The 17,215-nt window shown below is 39.3% G+C and overlaps 1 protein-coding gene across 4 annotated transcripts in view; it reads right to left on the bottom strand.

Annotated features, from left to right (window-relative positions):
* Positions 1–436: 436 nt before the first annotated feature.
* Positions 437–17,215, bottom strand: part of larp4b (La ribonucleoprotein 4B) — a 33,553-nt gene continuing 16,774 nt past the window's right edge. For 2 of the 4 annotated variants that reach the window (XM_026374819.1, XM_026374821.1), the window contains 13 exons: positions 16,235–16,313; positions 14,389–14,525; positions 13,804–13,907; positions 12,274–12,384; positions 11,985–12,038; positions 11,132–11,335; positions 10,701–10,807; positions 10,279–10,542; positions 9,851–9,896; positions 9,545–9,715; positions 8,688–8,872; positions 8,141–8,252; positions 437–7,326 (listed from right to left, as the gene is read on the bottom strand). In XM_026374819.1, the coding sequence (XP_026230604.1) occupies positions 6,997–7,326; positions 8,141–8,252; positions 8,688–8,872; positions 9,545–9,715; positions 9,851–9,896; positions 10,279–10,542; positions 10,701–10,807; positions 11,132–11,335; positions 11,985–12,038; positions 12,274–12,384; positions 13,804–13,907; positions 14,389–14,525; positions 16,235–16,313 (1,904 nt within the window). In that variant the 3' untranslated portion in view covers positions 437–6,996. The remainder of the gene's footprint in view (positions 7,327–8,140; positions 8,253–8,687; positions 8,873–9,544; positions 9,716–9,850; positions 9,897–10,278; positions 10,543–10,700; positions 10,808–11,131; positions 11,336–11,984; positions 12,039–12,273; positions 12,385–13,803; positions 13,908–14,388; positions 14,526–16,234; positions 16,314–17,215) is intronic. The other 2 variants (XM_026374820.1, XM_026374822.1) reach the window with 1 other exon arrangement.

Here is a 17,215-nt window from a genome sequence, read left to right as displayed (position 1 = left end):
TTTATGAAACTGCTCATGTTAAACAGTAAAAAGCCCAAAGCTTGAGCTGAATGTGTGTTTTAGTCTGATAAAAACAGCTGTGGAGGAAAATTAACTGTACTTTTCCCAAATATAAAACCATAAACACACCTACATTAATTAGGTTTAGTACTGGAGGATAAGTCTGCAACCTTTATATAAGTTTTTCACTGTATTATTAATTATTTTCCTTTCATATATAACTTGACAGTTGCCGTTGTGTATTTATCATAATTATTTTTGCAGTATTTTATGTTATGTCAAGTGTGAACATGGACAAATTGAATCTGAAACTTCTCCTGTAAAGAAATGTGATTAGAAGGCGAGAGGTAATTAGGTATTAATTTAAATAATATACAAATAAAAGTAAAAAAGTGCACATTTTTCACAGAACAGATTAGAAAAAAAGTGGCTCCTCAACAGTGCCTAAATCTTTATTTTTCAGTAAGCTACATCTTTTTCTCCAAATTAGACAGTTTACATCATGACACAAGAGTAACTTAAATTATCTATAGATGACATGTACGCTTGATTCCAGTCTCAGTGGAAGATAGACCCAAAAAAAGAAAATTAAAAAGGAAAAGAAAACGAAAAAGCCCTCTTGAACGCAACCTCTATTCCACATCTGTTAAAGGTGTTGTTAGGCAAAGTTATCTGTCCAAACCCCAACGCGATGGAGTCGTCGATTGTCCACAGCTGTTAGCGTAGCATGGTAAGAGTGTTAATGAGTTAAACCACAGTGAGTTGATAAAGAGTTCGAGTCTATTTCCAGTCAGTTGGTGTGCATTCATTATTATATCTTTGGAAAAAAAACAAAACAAAACAAAACAAAAAGGGGTCCATTTTTACAACAAGATGCAACCTTTGAGGAAAACAAAACGATGGCACTGTCGAAACGGGCGAACAGGAAGGAGGAGACTGAGAGCTGAGGCAACTGACAGGCTGATAAGAAGAGTGACGCTCCACGAAGAAGTCCATGAGAAAAAGGAGCTCCTTTAAAACGCCACGGTTGAGTATTTGTGTTGATGCCAGTGAGACAGGAGAGGCGTGCAGAACCTGCGACTGTTTCACCACCAAAATAAGAGCTTCCCTCGAAAGTGGTACCATCCAGTCCTCGGTACCACACTTTGGAAGAGTCACATTTGCTTCCGTGTGGATGTCTCGGTGGTACATCTATTTATTTACTTATTCCACACATGCACACATTCACAGTTCAGGGATGCCCAGTTTGTAATCAGCGTCTGTGTTTACATCTCAAAGTTTGAGGTCAAACGTGCCTCGACCTTGACAAGGATCGACCGCAAGTTACAATACACAAAAACCGCTCCTACAGTAAGTGTAAGTCTTTGATGGACTTGCATTAACAGGAATTTTAAAGTAAAAAACAAAAAAACATAACAACAAAAAAGCCAGAGATGTAAGAGCTCAGCTATGTACAGGTTAAACTGCCCAGTCAAGACAAAGACAACAGTTGTATAATGGCACAGTTATTGGTTTTCTTAGCCACATCAAAAATGCAGTCCACATGTGATCAAATGGTTTAAAGACATCTCAATTTGCGCATGTATGTGCCAGAAAAGTCGCTCTGAAATATGTAAAAACTGATTCCAGTTGAGCCTCTGCTTTTGCCCCCAACTCCCTAAATTAACTAAAAAAAACAAAATCCAAAAGAAAATTATTTGTACATTTATTTCTCAGGAGGGGAAGTCATGAAAGCCGACGAACATTAACAAGAAACATCAAACAGGTGAATCAAAAGGACAAAAGGCTGAATTTCTAACTTTTTGGCTGATTGGATGTCTCGTCTGGTACCTACATCGACACTCGGGTGGGAAACGTTAAGTTGCCAGTGACAACAAATCCAATATTTTGCTTTAGTTCTGAAAAAGTGTCTGACTGTGGTGAAATGAGACTCACCGTTTTGATAAAAATGTGCAATCCACAGGCTCAAAATTTATCATCACTTTGCAGGCAACCACCGCTGACTTCCCACCTCGAGTGCTGTGTGCTGTACAAGCTGAAAATGTGCTTCACATGTGCTTTACTGTGCTCCATTTGGATACCGTCCACGGGCGTCACGGATCGAATCGCCTTGAAGCACAGCGTGTCTGAAGACAGAAGACAAAACTGAGACGTGTCCATCAGCCATCGCTCTCATCGGCCGGCAACAGACTGGGCTGTGTGACGGTGAGGACATGTCGAGACTGACGGTGAGCTACTGCATTATGGTGCTTTGAAAGCTGAAGTCCGGCACAGATGTGACATGTTTCAATCCTCATACAAAATGTTTAACTACTCCTTCACTGTCATGTTAGAATCCCGTACAGCAGTAGATCGTCAGATATCTTCAAATACAGACAGAAAACCATGACGTTTCAGGGAAACAATTACTCATATTAAATATTCTGACAGTAGATATTGTTCAGTCGTGTTGTCCAACTCAATGTGGACAAATGCAGTTTGATTATTTACTACAGAGTTGCATATGCACAAAAATAAAAATGACATATACTGACGCTGAGTTTTAGTGTCATGTCTACAAGGCTGCCGTCTCACTCTACATTTAATGCCTGTGGATTTTAATTGACTTGTATTTATTGCAGCAATTTAATGATGGGAAAAATACCCAACATTAGCGGCTCCTGCTGTTGCAGCGACATCTAAAAACCTGTAGTGCTTTTTCTTGTTAAATCATTTCAGACTTTTCTCTGTTTGGGGAAAAAAATATTTCTGACATAAAAAGTTGAAGGAAAAGAAGCCGGAGCTTTGAAGAGGACGCTGGTGGACACGCAGCTTTGTAAAGGTTCATGAATAAGATGCTTGTCAGCACAACAGACTCTTTCCAAATTGTGCACATTGAGGAGGGACTGAGGGGGAAGGGCGGGGTTACAGATGCACCTGTACATCCAGGTGCAACCGACCGCACAGGTATAAAAATGGAATGAAAGACAACAAACAAAAGAAATGTACAATCAGACAACCTGCCCACGCTACACAGTGGAGCAGAATTCAAAAGCCGCACACCCAAACTAAAACAAAAAAAAAAAAAAACAGTTAAAGAAAAATATTTCCAAAAGCACAACATTAATTTTTTTTATATCCTACATCCAGCTCGATAGCGACATTAATAGTTCAACAAGATCAATATATTTTTATAATCATTTTAAGGTACCTCTTATATTTTTCTGAGTATTTACAACTGTACAAGCAAAGCACACACTTCAAAGTGCACATATTTAATACAGTATTGACTAGTTTTGCATTTACAAGGTTTGTATTTTTCCCCAAAAAAACAACCAGAAACTATGAAACAAAAAGATCAAAATTATTCTTTTTCGTACATTTTACAAAATCAAAAAGGAAAAACAAAGAAAATGCTGCTAAGTTTGTCTCTCTCTCTCTCTCTCTCTCTCTCAGTAAGACTTGTGACGTCTGGTACGACTAAATATTTTTCACGCTTCTTTAACATTTTGGGGATTTTTTTTGAAAAGAAATAAACTCTATGCTTGTCTTGTATAAAAGTTAAGGCAAAGTCATTTTTCAAGTTTAAATAAAATTCAAGTTTCTCAAACACTGGATGGATTTTTTTACATTTTGCTTATATAGAGAGCTCGATGCATCTCTATTTTTTTTTCCTCTCCCTAAAAAGAAAACTTAACATTTCTTATGGAATAAACAGCATCGGTTTATAAATAAGTGGATATGGTGCGTTTTCTTTTACCATATTCCACAAATGAGAAAAAAAAACAGAAGACAAAATAATCAAGCCATCCAAGTGCATCTCAGTCCTTCAAAAACAAAACAAAAAAAGGAAAAACAACTTCTTGGCAAACTCAAGATTTAGCGTCCAAATCAAAAGCAGCTATGACCAGGAGATCAGACTTTTTAATGAAGGGCTCCTGTTGTCCGTCCGTTAGTGGGATTACCCAGAATGATTCTTGATGCAGGAAGACTTTGGCGAGACATGCAAGGTCCATGTCGTGTATGTCTGCTTTCCCCCAAACTGACATTATGAGCAGTACAGTGGGTGCTTTTTAAGGGTGTTTTGCATCTGAAGTGGCGACTTCGAAAGATTAACTCAAGCACACAACTGATGAGCAGGGAGGGGATCTCACATTCAGCCTGTTATGTCCCAAAAAATAGAATTAGAGTTTCATCTTTCAGTTATTTATCATTTCGTCCTGTGTTGGTCATCTGCCAAAGTGGCTGCTACAAGAGACAGACAAACCAACCAAAGCTTAAATGTAACAAATCAAGTTCAGATCTACTTCAACAATTTGCCTCCCTGAATCAATCTTCTTGCCACTTAACTTTGATAGGAGTTAAACTCTCCCACCAGCTCTCACACCCTGGTTACTAGCTTTTACGCCTCCATGCTGAACCACGCTGTGTAGGCCTAAAGAGAGTCAAGGAGATGAAAGGTTGTGTTCCTTTACTCTAAAAACTCTTCAAATTTAAACTTGTGAGCTGCCATTTATCCCAGAAAACAGGAGTGAAGTAGCAAGAAGAGTTGTGTGCTCTGGCCAATCTCTTCAGATTATTTTTCAAGAAACAGTTATAAACTCAGAACAAAGTGAAAACAACTGAACAAGAGGAAACTGTCAAGGAAGCATGCTGACAGAAAAACAACAACCCTAGTGGTAAAAAGACTTGATGCTGAGGAAAAAGGAGGAGCTGATCATCATCACCCCGAGGATGTTTCAGAATTCCCTGATGACACTCCTGCTGTAAAGCCACCTGCTGTTGTCTGCCTCTTAACGGTTTCTTAAATGTTTAGATTTTTAAAGGATGTTTGGTTCATGGCCACACGAGTCCCCACGGGACCCCCGACAATCTTTTTCACACTCCAACATTGTAAACTACCTTCCAAAAAAAAAATCCAGTTAACATTTTCCTTCATTGATTAAGTGTCATTAAAAATATTTTAAGTCCAGCCAACCGTCTCACTTTCCTTATTCATCAATATCACAAAGCACTCTTTCACTGAAAATCGTAACTGATACAGTATTAGAAGCCAAAATCCAAACCACTGCATGTCTACACAAGCACCTTCAGGAAAAAATTAAAATTAACATTAGCTTCAGTAAAGAACTCTCAAAAATAAAACATACTGGACAACTCTGTAAAGTCATGAGCGCTGCACAAAGATCCCTCCACCACCACAGTGTGTTCTCGCATCCATAAGGCAGAACAACGAAAACAAAAGGCTTCAGCATCAGTGTCTACAGAGATGGTGTTGCAAGGTTTAGTAGTTTATTTGCTCCTGGAAAACTGAATTTGCACCTGGTTTTATTTCTTGACTCTCAGGATCGATTCCCTTTTTTGCTTCAGGTAGTATAATCTAATAAATTTGCCTGCTGTCTGAGAAAACACTAACAGTGTAAACAAAGGTCTGCAGATGTAAATCAAGTATTATCTACATACAGTATCACATGAGCTGTAACAGATTCCGGGATTTAACATCTAGCACCATATCTAGGAGAAAGAAGTAGAAACATGCCACTATTTGAATGGTTTAAACACAAAAACATCCAACTGTCACCTTTCTATACCAAACACTGAGCTCTGAATTTGTACCCCTTCTGAAGCATTTCAAGAAGGAAACTAGCGCTCTGTCCACTAAAGAGTCATGTGGTCTCATCAGATATGCAGAACAAGTGCACCTAGTCGTGACCGGTTGGTTCACTCTGTTTCAGGAGCATCTGAACGGTAACTAGTGTTACTTTTCACCTCACTAGTGATTCCTCCCCTCCAGTGTGACAAGAAGCAGCTGTTCCATTGTCACAACTGGATTTTAAATTTAAATCTGTCAGTGTGAAAACTTTGACAGTATGTGCCTGTTGATAGTTTTAGTCCACAGTATTTAATAGGAAACGACGACAGAGGAGTGTTGCAGCTGTGAAGGCATGCTCTGCTGAAAATTTAGCTTCCCCTGATTAGTTACACTTCACCAACACACACAGAGCGACTGGAAAAACCACCTCAACAGACTACAGATCACTTCCAATTGAACATATCTTTTCCAGTAACAGGTGCATTAATTGTTAATTTGTCTTCTAGCAAAGTTTGGATTGCAAATATCCACATGCCCTTCCTGTCTGATGCTAAAAACGACGGCACTCACCACGCACAGGCTGTAAGACACAAGCTATACAACACAAATAAAGGTTAATTAGCAGTGTTAGCGCACAGTAACACAATGAAACAGCAGAGGGAGGCATGTCTTTACAGAGAAAGTGAGCAGAGGAAGATTACCTGCAGTAACTGTACCGATAGTGGAACAGTCTGCAAACAAAGATGAACTTGAGAAAAAGAAACATCAACATACAAAAGTTGTCTAGTGTAAATAAATCAGCAAAAACAATATCACTGAGGTGATGTAAACCAAAGAGTCTCGTTGTGATTGTGATGTTAAGTTGCATATCGATGTGAATATGTATTTAAAAACACACATCTGCTAATTATGACCCATAATTAAGCTCCATAAAGTTGCAACATGCAAACGAACCCCTCACTTCGAGAGCCAGACAAGGTGGAGTCTGTTGTACGCACTCTTTTTCCATTATCCACTGGGGTGGCTTCCAACAATGCACTGCTGCTTTGCACACAAGACTAATTTAATCCCAGAAGGCTGTTTGGACAGAATGAATGAGTATCAGTGTTGTCTGTGCCAACTTACAGGCTGACACAACTACGTAATGCAGAAAGAGAAAATCAGAATTAAAACTGAAAAAAAAAAAGAAAAGCAAATAAATAGAAATAAAAGAATGAAGCGGTGCTCTACATGCACAGTAAAGTGCTTTTTGTCTGCAAGCCCTGATCCAGAAAAGAAGGCGTCCTCTATGTTTGTGACTGGTGGTTCTGGGATATAAGTATTGAGTAGCCCTGACTTATATTTCCTTTTTTTTTTTTTTTTTTAACACATCTGTGGAGCGTAGTGGGGAGGCTGGAGGACTTAAGGAGGGGCAGGGGGTCTCCTTACTGCGGGGATTTAGGTGGGGTGTGGTGGGGATCTTTACTTGGGATTTTCCCTGGGTGTGGGGGCGGGGAGGACCACCGCCCGGCCGGCCTTCGGGCCTCCCTCGGCGGTCTGCCCGAGTTGCTAACTGCCAAGCCGGGTTTGGAGGGAGCATATGTCTCTCTGGACTTGGCCTCCCCTGCTTGGGTGGAGGCGTCAGGGCACTTCCTCTCCTCGCCTGCAGGGGCAGCGCAGGCTGGCTTGGCTTCCTTTGGGGTCAGTGGTTGCTGTAATGTTGGGGCATCCTTCACCCGCTGGCAGATCTCAGCGTAGGAGGGCTTCCTCAGCTCCTAGGACAACAACAGAATCTTAAAGATCCTGCTCATTTACTGGCCTCCACACATCTATCATCTAACGCTGCTGCGGCTAAAACCAGTTTATAGACATACATTTTTATGGTTATGTATATTTATATTTGTTATGTGATTGAAAAAGTACATTTGGTTTATTCAGCCCTTATACATTGTTACCAGATTGCAAAACAGTCACTTTGTCACAATAAATTGTAATATCAGGACATCTACAATTTCATATTCACAATTTTTGATCACTCATCACGACCGTTTCCACCTGGTAATTTTCACACTGTCGATATTTTATTTAAGACTCTTAAAAGTAAAACCAGCCCAGTGTGAGTGAGGTCGATCTGTGTCAGATCACAAGGATGGTAGTGTCTATATATTTGTATCCTGGCACTATTTGTCCTTTCATATTTAACGTGAGACATGCATTTTTAGGCAACTACACTAGTTTATGTACTAATCTACAGTGACTGTGTGAACCCTCAAAGTGTTTTTTGCAAAGTGAGTGAGATACTTAGTGTCAGCTTGCACTGTTGCATAGCCCTACTGTCTCATTTCTATTATTAATTTACATTAACAAAAAAACACATTGTTGTACATCTTACAATACCTGTGTCTGTACAACTTTTTTCTATCCATGAGGTGAGAAACTGCTTCATCTAATGACAAATCTGGCACAGCTAATATTTTGATCATGCTGATATTGATTTTACTTTGACTTTGAGATGTCTGAGAAGGAGCAACCATTAAGAGAGGACTGAGATGAGGGAGGAATAAAAGAAAAGGAGAAATCAATACTGACTGTGGCAGCACCGTTGACTTGCACCGATTTGCTTGCAGTAGACAAAGTCCCGGGAACTCGCTCGACAGACAATTGCACCTCCTTCGGCCTCACCTCTGTCACCTTAACCTCTCTGAAATAAACACAAACAGGAGGCAACAGCATTGAAACAAGGGCGGAAATGGTATCTGAACATTATGTGATTGTGTGAACAACATGATTGCAGGAAGTCGGTTTGTCAGAGCTGTACAATGTTTGAAAAGCTCCATATTCAGGAATGCACAAATATTCTTAAGGAGCTAGAAAAGCCAGTTCTTACTGGAGTAATACAAATTGAAGAAGCAGCAATCAAGGTACAGTAGTCAGGGTGTAGAAATTCAGAGAGCAAATATGATCAAATCGCTGCTTTCAAGTGTCACATCATGTGGCAACTCACTCACTCATGTGTTAGTGAGTGAGTGAGTGAGTGAGTGAGTGAGTGAGTGAGTTTGCATAGAAACAATAAAAATTAAATCTTCAGAGACCGTACTCTACAGCTAAGATTCAACACTATCAGTGTGGTTCTTACGCTGCTGGCAGGGAGGGAGCAGGGCTGTGTGGCGGGCCGGCGGTTGGGGTCAGTGTTGAGGGTAAGGTCGGCGTTGTCGGTGAGGGCTGGAAGCTTGTAGGCATTGGGGAGGTGGGCGACCGTAGAGGCTCTTTGGGACCCGCTGGGGAGAGAGCTCCTCCAGTACTGGACTCAGCACTTACATTCTGCGAGGACAACACAGAAGAAAAAACATGCACCTTCAAGAATCGAAGAGCTGTAGCATATGTTTAATTATCATGAGTATGCTTTGTTGGGGATTTCCCACTCATCCATGCAGATACTGGTCCATTGGAAGTTTTAACAGTTTAGTTTTAATAGCACGATTCATGGGACAGCAGTATACTGTCGGGTGAGCAGAGACTTATAGAATAAAGGATACAGTGATAGTCAGCCTGCTGAACAATGATTAATCATCTCATGGTCCTGTGGTGGATCAATTTTTAAAATGGTAAAATGCTCTGAATCCTTCCTTTAGTTGAATGTAACCAGAACTAAGAATATGTGGATTGATTTTACAGTAGGTGCCGCACAACAGGTTATGTCAGGGGAGTAATGAATGGTTTGGCTACACAAACAGTCAGTTCTTTTAAATACTTGGGCACCATAATTGACAAACTGTCATTTGAGCAAACACACACATGCTGTGCATGAAAAGCTAACAGTGTCTTTTCAGTCTATGACGACTCTTTGACCTGCACAACTACTTTACTTTAGACCGTCTTGTTTTCTATGCTGCTGTGCTGCTACAGAAATTATTTCCTCTGGGAACAAAAAGATTTTTACTGATTGATGTCGATTAAATCTGTAACACAATGATCCCTAACATCAGTTCTTACCCGTTCCTTGGTGGTGCCAACAACTACGCTGCTGGGCAGCCGGTTGTCGAACGCGTCGTCAGTCTTGAGCTGTCCGGCTGCTCCGGGAAGGGGAGGGAAGCTGGAGAGACCCAGCTCGAAGCTTGGTGATGGGGGTTTGGGAGGAGGTGGCGGTGACTGAGGCGTCACTCTCTGCATGACGGGAACAAATTTAAAGTCAGAAGGAGTGCTAATAGCTTTTGACTCAGCATGGCAGTAAAGAAATTAAAGAAAACTAATAGTACAGCTGCATTAGAATGTGGAAGACAAAATAAATAAAATACTTACTGTAAACTTTTCATCCCTCTTTTTCCTAGAAGCAGAAACATTTTTCCTTTAAGAAAGAGAACATCTCAATTTATAAACAACCAATCTATACTGGTCCCACGCTACACTTAATTTGCTGTACGACGTCTTTTATTACTATTCCTTTAACCCAGATTTGCTTTTGCAAGTGAACAAGTGCCATTGTAACTTTGGAAAGTGGGGTGAGAGCTTTGGAAGGTGGTGAATCACACGATCTACAGTACCCACTAACTAGCGCACCATGCTGTACTGTATGGTCTTATGTTTTATGAATTCAAGCAGATATTTTATTTTAACTGTGTAAATGTGTGTAAATTTCACCTGTCATGCAACATGTATGGAGTATCATCCCAGCTCAAAGAAAAAGGCAGCTGTTATAATTACACTTCGACAGGAGAGCACTGACGTACCTTCCTCGCCCGATACCCAGGGAGTAGTCCGTGGCGGTAGGCTCGGTTACTCGCCCTGTGCCCACGGTATCCCTGCGGGGGAATGCAGCGGTGGAGGGTAACCTAGTTCTGGGCTGGGACGTTGGGAGTCGTGTCGGCGGACTGCTGCGAACTCCACTGAGCCTCTCACTGGGAAAGGTGGGAAAGAGGCCTGGGTTGTCCAGCAGCCCAGTGCTGCGGTCCACTGTGGGGATGGTCGGCCTCAAGTGAGGTTTGCTGTGATTCCTGCAGGGAAAAGACACTTTGATCAACACTTAGTCCAAAAATCTCTTCACTGTTAAGAAACCAAAGCTCAAATAGAGTTTCACATTTTCCTTCAGATGTATTTAGTTGTGCTTATTTTATACTTCCCTTAATTAATGACAGATATTAGAGACACAAACCTGTTCCTGGGCGAGTAGTGTCTGACAGTTAGGGGCGACGTTGTTGGCTTGAAACTGTGTGATGTGGTAAAGCCGTTGATGAACTGGTTGTTGTGAAATGGGGCAACCTGGTAATAAACAGAAGATTCATTAGATCCATTCACAAGAATTTAACAAGATGTAGAAACAATGAGTACTGAGGCACTGTAGAAGGAAAGTTGGACATTAAAAAAACAAAACAAAACTATAATTCAGAAGTTTAACAAAGGTCACATTGGATTTTATTGTTCACAGTGTTCATTTGATAAAGATGCCATGGAAACAAAACACACTAGGAATGTTGTATTCTCTGCATCCAAGTGTATGTAAAATGTAAATAATGAGCTTTCTGAAAAGCCTTGTAATTGTCACGGTGGGTGTTTTCTAGTACAAATCTACCAGCTAATTCTTACCAGTGCAGGGTCGATGAAGCTGGGTGTTGTCCAGGTCTGCGGCGTGATGAGGTTGTAGAGGGGGAAGTGCTGCTGGGGGTAAACGTGCGGGATGTAGTAGGATGTGGTGTAGCGATGCTGGGCATAGGGGTGAACCTCCACTGGCCGGTAACCGTTCTTTGGCATAAAAGTGTTGATAGCGATTGCCTTCGCCTTTATCCTCGCCTAGTATAGAGAGAAAGACAGCGATATAGTGCAATTAGCATCAGCCAGCAACCTGGATATAACAACCACTCCTCTCAGAGTCAACTTAAAAGTTTAAATAGCATTAGAGATTTGTGACTACACACAGCTCTACTTCTCCCCTAGTAAGAACAATTCTATTGTGTAAAATCTCAGTAAGAAGTTTTTTTATCGATATATTTCATATACACATATACATGTAGCACATATATGCACAAACTTTGGTTTAGTGCTTTTTGTTTTATATTTTTATATTATAATGTTTATAGATAAGTGTCCTGGGCTGTGTCCAGTCCAACAGCAAAATACTGTATAACTGAGGAGGGTTGGGGGGAGAAAGATCTGAAGCAGCAGCTTCCTAGCAAGGTTTTTCTTCTGTAGCGTTAATGGAGATTTTCATACATTAGTGGAACTACTTAAAAGTGTCATGTCACCTCTGAATGAACCACTTAAGTAAAGATTAGTGAGGTCTCTGCCTTAAAACCCTGATGTGTTTTGTGACATTAATGATTCACAAGGAAGGACCTTTGTTCTCTTCAATACCAAAACTGCAACACGGGTAAATCAATTAAAAGCTAATGATTTGACATCTTTTAGTTTGTTTGTATATTTATTTTTCTATACAACCTACCTTAATTGGCTTTCCCTGGAAGGTCTTCACCTCCTCACGCAGATACTGATATGCCTTTATCAAAAGACAAGTGTGCAGGACAGCATTAGGTAACAATTTGATTAAAATGATGACAAACAGAAACACGACTGACAATTTTATTACTTGAACACCGGTTTGAAACAATTAGAAGACTAAGTAAATTACTAACAGCACAAAATGGACAGTACGTCAGTCTAAAGAAAGGTTAATTTAAAAAAACAAACAAAATGTGATAAATAAATAATTAACTCTTCAGGTGTGCTGTTACCTGTTGTGCGTCTGCTTCTGATTCAAAGGTAATGAACCAGTTGTCGTTGTAGGCAAATTCACAGTTGATGAACTTGGGTAAGTTGTCTCCTTTAAATAGAGCCTCAACTTCCTGCGAAAGAAAACAGGAAGGAGGTCACTTCATTTTACTATTGTCCTTGTTGCAAACTAAAACTACCTCTTCAGGAAACACTACTACAGTATATTGAGTAGCAGCGCATAAACGTTTTACACAACACATTTCATCCAGAATCATACAGAAAAGAGACTCTTATCCATTAGTTATCTTAATTAACTATCCTAATGGATAAGATATAAACAATAATTTCACGCTTTTAGACTTCAAACCCAAATCTTTGTTCAAAGCAAACATGTTAACTTGTTACAGCTAATAAACATCAAAGTTAAATGACTAAAAGCAAAAAGCCACACCTTGGCTTGGGAACATTACACCAAATGTATTCACTGCAATAGGCTCATTATTCAATGAAGGTGGCAAACAGAAACTTTGTTTGCAACAGTGCTCTAGGGTCAATTATCACATCTACTATAAATAATTTAGTTGATTCCGAGTAATGCATGTGGCTGAGGAAGTTAAGTTTGTGCCAGATACTGTTGCTGCACACGATAAAAAGACAATAAGTCTTTTCTCCTATGACTTAGACCTCATCATTGGCTCTAAATAAAGCTGCCAGCCCCACCTGTTTTTAATGTTAAGGACAGACTAACGCAAAGCAGCAAAGTACATGTTAGAGCATCTTATGAAGACTCAGACCAAATGTCCAGGTCCTACTACAGTAGCTCCACTGATGTTCTTTTGCCATCAGTGCAGTCAAAATAAATATTGACACTGAAAAATGAAGTGATAAAAAAAAAATTGCACAAGAAGATTTGTTTGATGTGAACACACTGCAGAGCTGAAGATGTACTACTGTGACAACCATCTTCAGCTCTGAACTGAAAATGTTCACTCACGCTGAGACAAGTAAGTGTGTAACTGATATCACAGGCCTTGTGTAAATATTCTACATTCACAGTTTGACTGCTGCAGCATGAAAAAGAGCTGAATAATGTTAACCCTACTAAAACTGTACATGTACTTTGTACAACTTGTATATGAGACATCGATATAATGGTCTTCAGATTCCATGTTTGTTACTAAGACAGGATCGTGCAAGGTACTCATATTTACTGCATTAGTAATATGTTTGCAATAGTCTCAGTTGTTTTTAAACCCATAATCAATAAACTATATATTGACATGCTTTCATAAGTGCAACACAAAAATAAAAAAAGACATTCTGATCACAAGCCATGTGAGTAAACCACAAACTGTTATTCATACATCTGATGTGTGATTATGTCTGACTAACTTATTCTTATATTTAGAGTCTGTCAAAGTCTATGGAATAATCATAATTATTGTTGACTCATGCTGGGGAGCTGCTGAGAGTATCAAATGACTAACAACCATTCACATAAACAATTAACAATCTTTGTATCTACATGTAAATCAAGCACAGGCACTAACCTCTATGGGCGTGCTCTCTGGAACTTCTCTGAGGATCACGATACAGCGGTTCTGATTAGGTCGCACCTTCTCCCCCTTCTCATCCACCTGGACCAGTGGCAGAGCTAGAGAAAGCCAAAACAGTAAGTAATAGGATAATATGTTCTTAATAATAAGTTTTCATACAAGCTGTCCCTTAAAAACTGTTTTGAGTGATCACTTGAATAAAAAAGGTTAAATACTAACACACAAAGCTCAATGTAATAGCAGCAGAAATGAGCTTGTTTGTTTATCATACCTGTTGCAATTTACTATAATAAATCTTGACAGTGCTTGAATCTCTCTTGAATCTCAAGTCAGAAAGGATTAATTTATGAAGTAAATTAGGTAAATTAAGTGTATGTATAAATCAAACACAAGCAGGTAAGACTCTGCTGGGTGCACTTTAACAACCTCTCCTGGGAAATCAACTTCATCTACACACTGATAGAAATTTCCCGTGCATGGTTAAGTTTGTCTTGTACATCGGCTTTAGTAGGTAATTAGCCATCATCAATCACCTTACGTCATCTAGTCAATTTTGATTGGCTCTGACATTTAACTCACATCGTAAAATGTCCACTATCAGCTCCACATCAGTGCTGAGTTTTTTGACGTGGTCCAGATTGGCCACAGTCACAATTGGCACATATTGGTCGCTGTCCATCTGGGAGATGAGGTACATGTCACTCGCCAAATTCTCCCTGAGAGACAGAAAAAGTTGCAGAGGTGGTTAGTGACATGGCGAGATGCAGTTCAGGTAGCAAAATGTTCCCTTGAGTAACTGTGCACATTCAGCTGCTTATGCAACTGTGATTTTAAAGGAAATGTAACAGTAGATGATTCACTTTCCTCCAAAGATTTAGAGAATCCGATCTATTGCCTCTAGGTTTCTCAATTTCTGGACAAGCTGAAAGTGCAAATTAAAACTACACTCACTGACATTTTCAAGCTGATTAACAGGAGAAGCAAAAAAAGACTAAATCAATTTTGTGAGGTCTAGCTTCCCTCCAAACCAGCAGCAAAACCATCGCCACAGCAGAGACATTCAATAGCATGAAATAAGGCTTTCATTCAGACCACACTAACAACAAACAGTCCCACTGCACATTGGTAACATCAACTTCCAGACCTAATTAGTGACTGATAATAATAACCACTGATTTCAAAGTAAGAATACTGTTTAAAAAGTTTAATCAAAATTAAACTGCCTGTTTTGCCTGGACAACAGTCCAAGGGTTACTATTACTTATAAAGAAAACAAAACCTTAACTACTGTTCATTTTAGCCCTGTTACTGTTCTCTACCTAATTCAACATTCAAATTAATTTTATTAATCCCAGTGTGGGAAGATCTTTGTCCGTCTAGTTTATTAGCTGCTTTCAGCACCAAAGTAAACCATCCCACTTGTAAGTGCCCACTGGAAGTGCAGTTTATGTCTAGCAACCAGAAAGTTATTAAACTCAGCTCATAAAAATATTTGCACCAGTTCAAATTGTTTGCACCGTTTTCTCAGAGCAGCAAAGTCCTGAATCTTCTACTACAGATAGTTGGAAATTAACTGCTGGGTGTTAAGGTCATGCTGTAACACACAATAGCAGTGGACATGACTGCCAAAGTGACTACACATTTGAAGTCAGGATGCACTGTATGCACATGCAGTCCACGCAGTGATACCATGTGTGCATGGAGTACCTTGAGGACATGAGCAGAAAGCAACACATCATCACAGGGAATGCTGTGCATCATTAAAGGTTTGCTGACACAGAAAATTGTCATTTGAGCTCAACAGAAATGCAACACGTTGCTGCTGACAACAACTAGGATCAATAGTATTCAGGCAGAATAATGAGAGAAGGGTTTCCATCGAATGATCCACAAGAGCTTTCTATTCTGGTCTTTGTGTTCATTAGTGAACACTTAAGAGCAGCTATCTTTCTTGTTGTGGCTCAATTTAAGGGCTTCTCTTCACTGACAAGTGAGAAACAGCAGCTGAGTAATGAGAGACGTAGACAGGACTGAGATGTTAGCATGCTTATCCTGTTGTTGTTGTACTTAGGAATTCCTCAACATATTGTGGTTTAGTAAGCCATTTGTTTTGTCCTTCCGGTGTCAGGTTAAGAGGAAAATGCTTATTTTTAGTTTCTTTAAAAAAGAAAACTGACCATCCAAAGAAAAGTACTACTAATTATACACAATGGCTGATGACTGTATGACTTCAGAGAACTGAGTCTATAATTTAGAGGACTGGAATGACTAGCTATACCATTGTGTGGCTTTGTTAGCAAGGAAAACTCTATTTGAAAGCTCTGTAATCCCACTCACAGTCTAGTCTAAAACACACTCGGTATACCTCAGTGTGATGTAATGTAATGTAAAACAATCCAAAGTTAAATTATTTAGATCAACACACCGGGAAAGACAGAACTCCAGGGTTTTCTTCAGGTGCTCCCTCAAGCCCTCCTGGGGATTCTCAGTCTGAGCATCAGTGCCTGTTGAGACACAGGGAAAAGGTTTTGGCAAATTAAAGAACTGATCCTGGTGAGCAAAAACCAAAACAACACATGAAACATTAAATGAAAAGCTGAATAAAATAAACCGATTTCCCCAAGGTTGAGGGTGGGAAGGAGCAGAAATGGTTGTCAAACATGTTAATGCTAATTAAATACAGACAAAAGCACCAAAAGTTGTATTTTAATACTCAAACATTTATTAGTAGTTCAACAAAACCCAATCAGCATGATTTCCCTGACAGTCAGCAAGGACTTAAAGGTAGTTAAACATCCATCACTGTAAAATTCAGCCTACAATGCTTGCTGAAAATGTCAAGAAATAAATCAATGACGAAACAATTGAGGAAATCGATCCTACACTTTAAACTGGTCTTGACCTTTATGTTTAAAGACCATTAAGATGAGCAAGTTGTATTGTATGTTAAATTACTTGAATTGGCACCTGTTGCAGGTCAATTAAATTTTGATGGTGTGGTGATTAAAACAAAACAACAAATAGCGGCCATCCCAGAAACTAAATTCTGGTTCTTGACGTTGAGAATATGATCTTCTTTTTATTGCAAATTAAAGAGACAATTATGCTATAAGTTAAAAAAAATAATAATAAAGAAATAAAAAAGTGGCGAAGGAAACTCAAAAAGTTTAAGTGTTTTTTATTAGAGCAGAAAATAATTTTCTTAACAAGAAGTCATTATTCACATACTCTTTCCACTAGCACTATGAGGGTTTTATGGTTTTTCTCAATCAGACATAAAATATCTGATTTTTTTGTTTTATTATTTTACAGTATCACATTATATTTGTTAATACTCTTGCCTTAGTTAAAGATCAGATCATAATTTATGACAAATTATTGCACAAAACAACGTAGTTCAAAAAGG

This window comes from Anabas testudineus, chromosome 17 (assembly GCF_900324465.2).
Source record: "Anabas testudineus chromosome 17, fAnaTes1.2, whole genome shotgun sequence".
NCBI classification, from domain to species: domain Eukaryota; kingdom Metazoa; phylum Chordata; class Actinopteri; order Anabantiformes; family Anabantidae; genus Anabas; species Anabas testudineus.
Note: the sequence above shows the minus strand (reverse complement) of the source record. Positions and strands in the feature narration are given on the sequence as shown.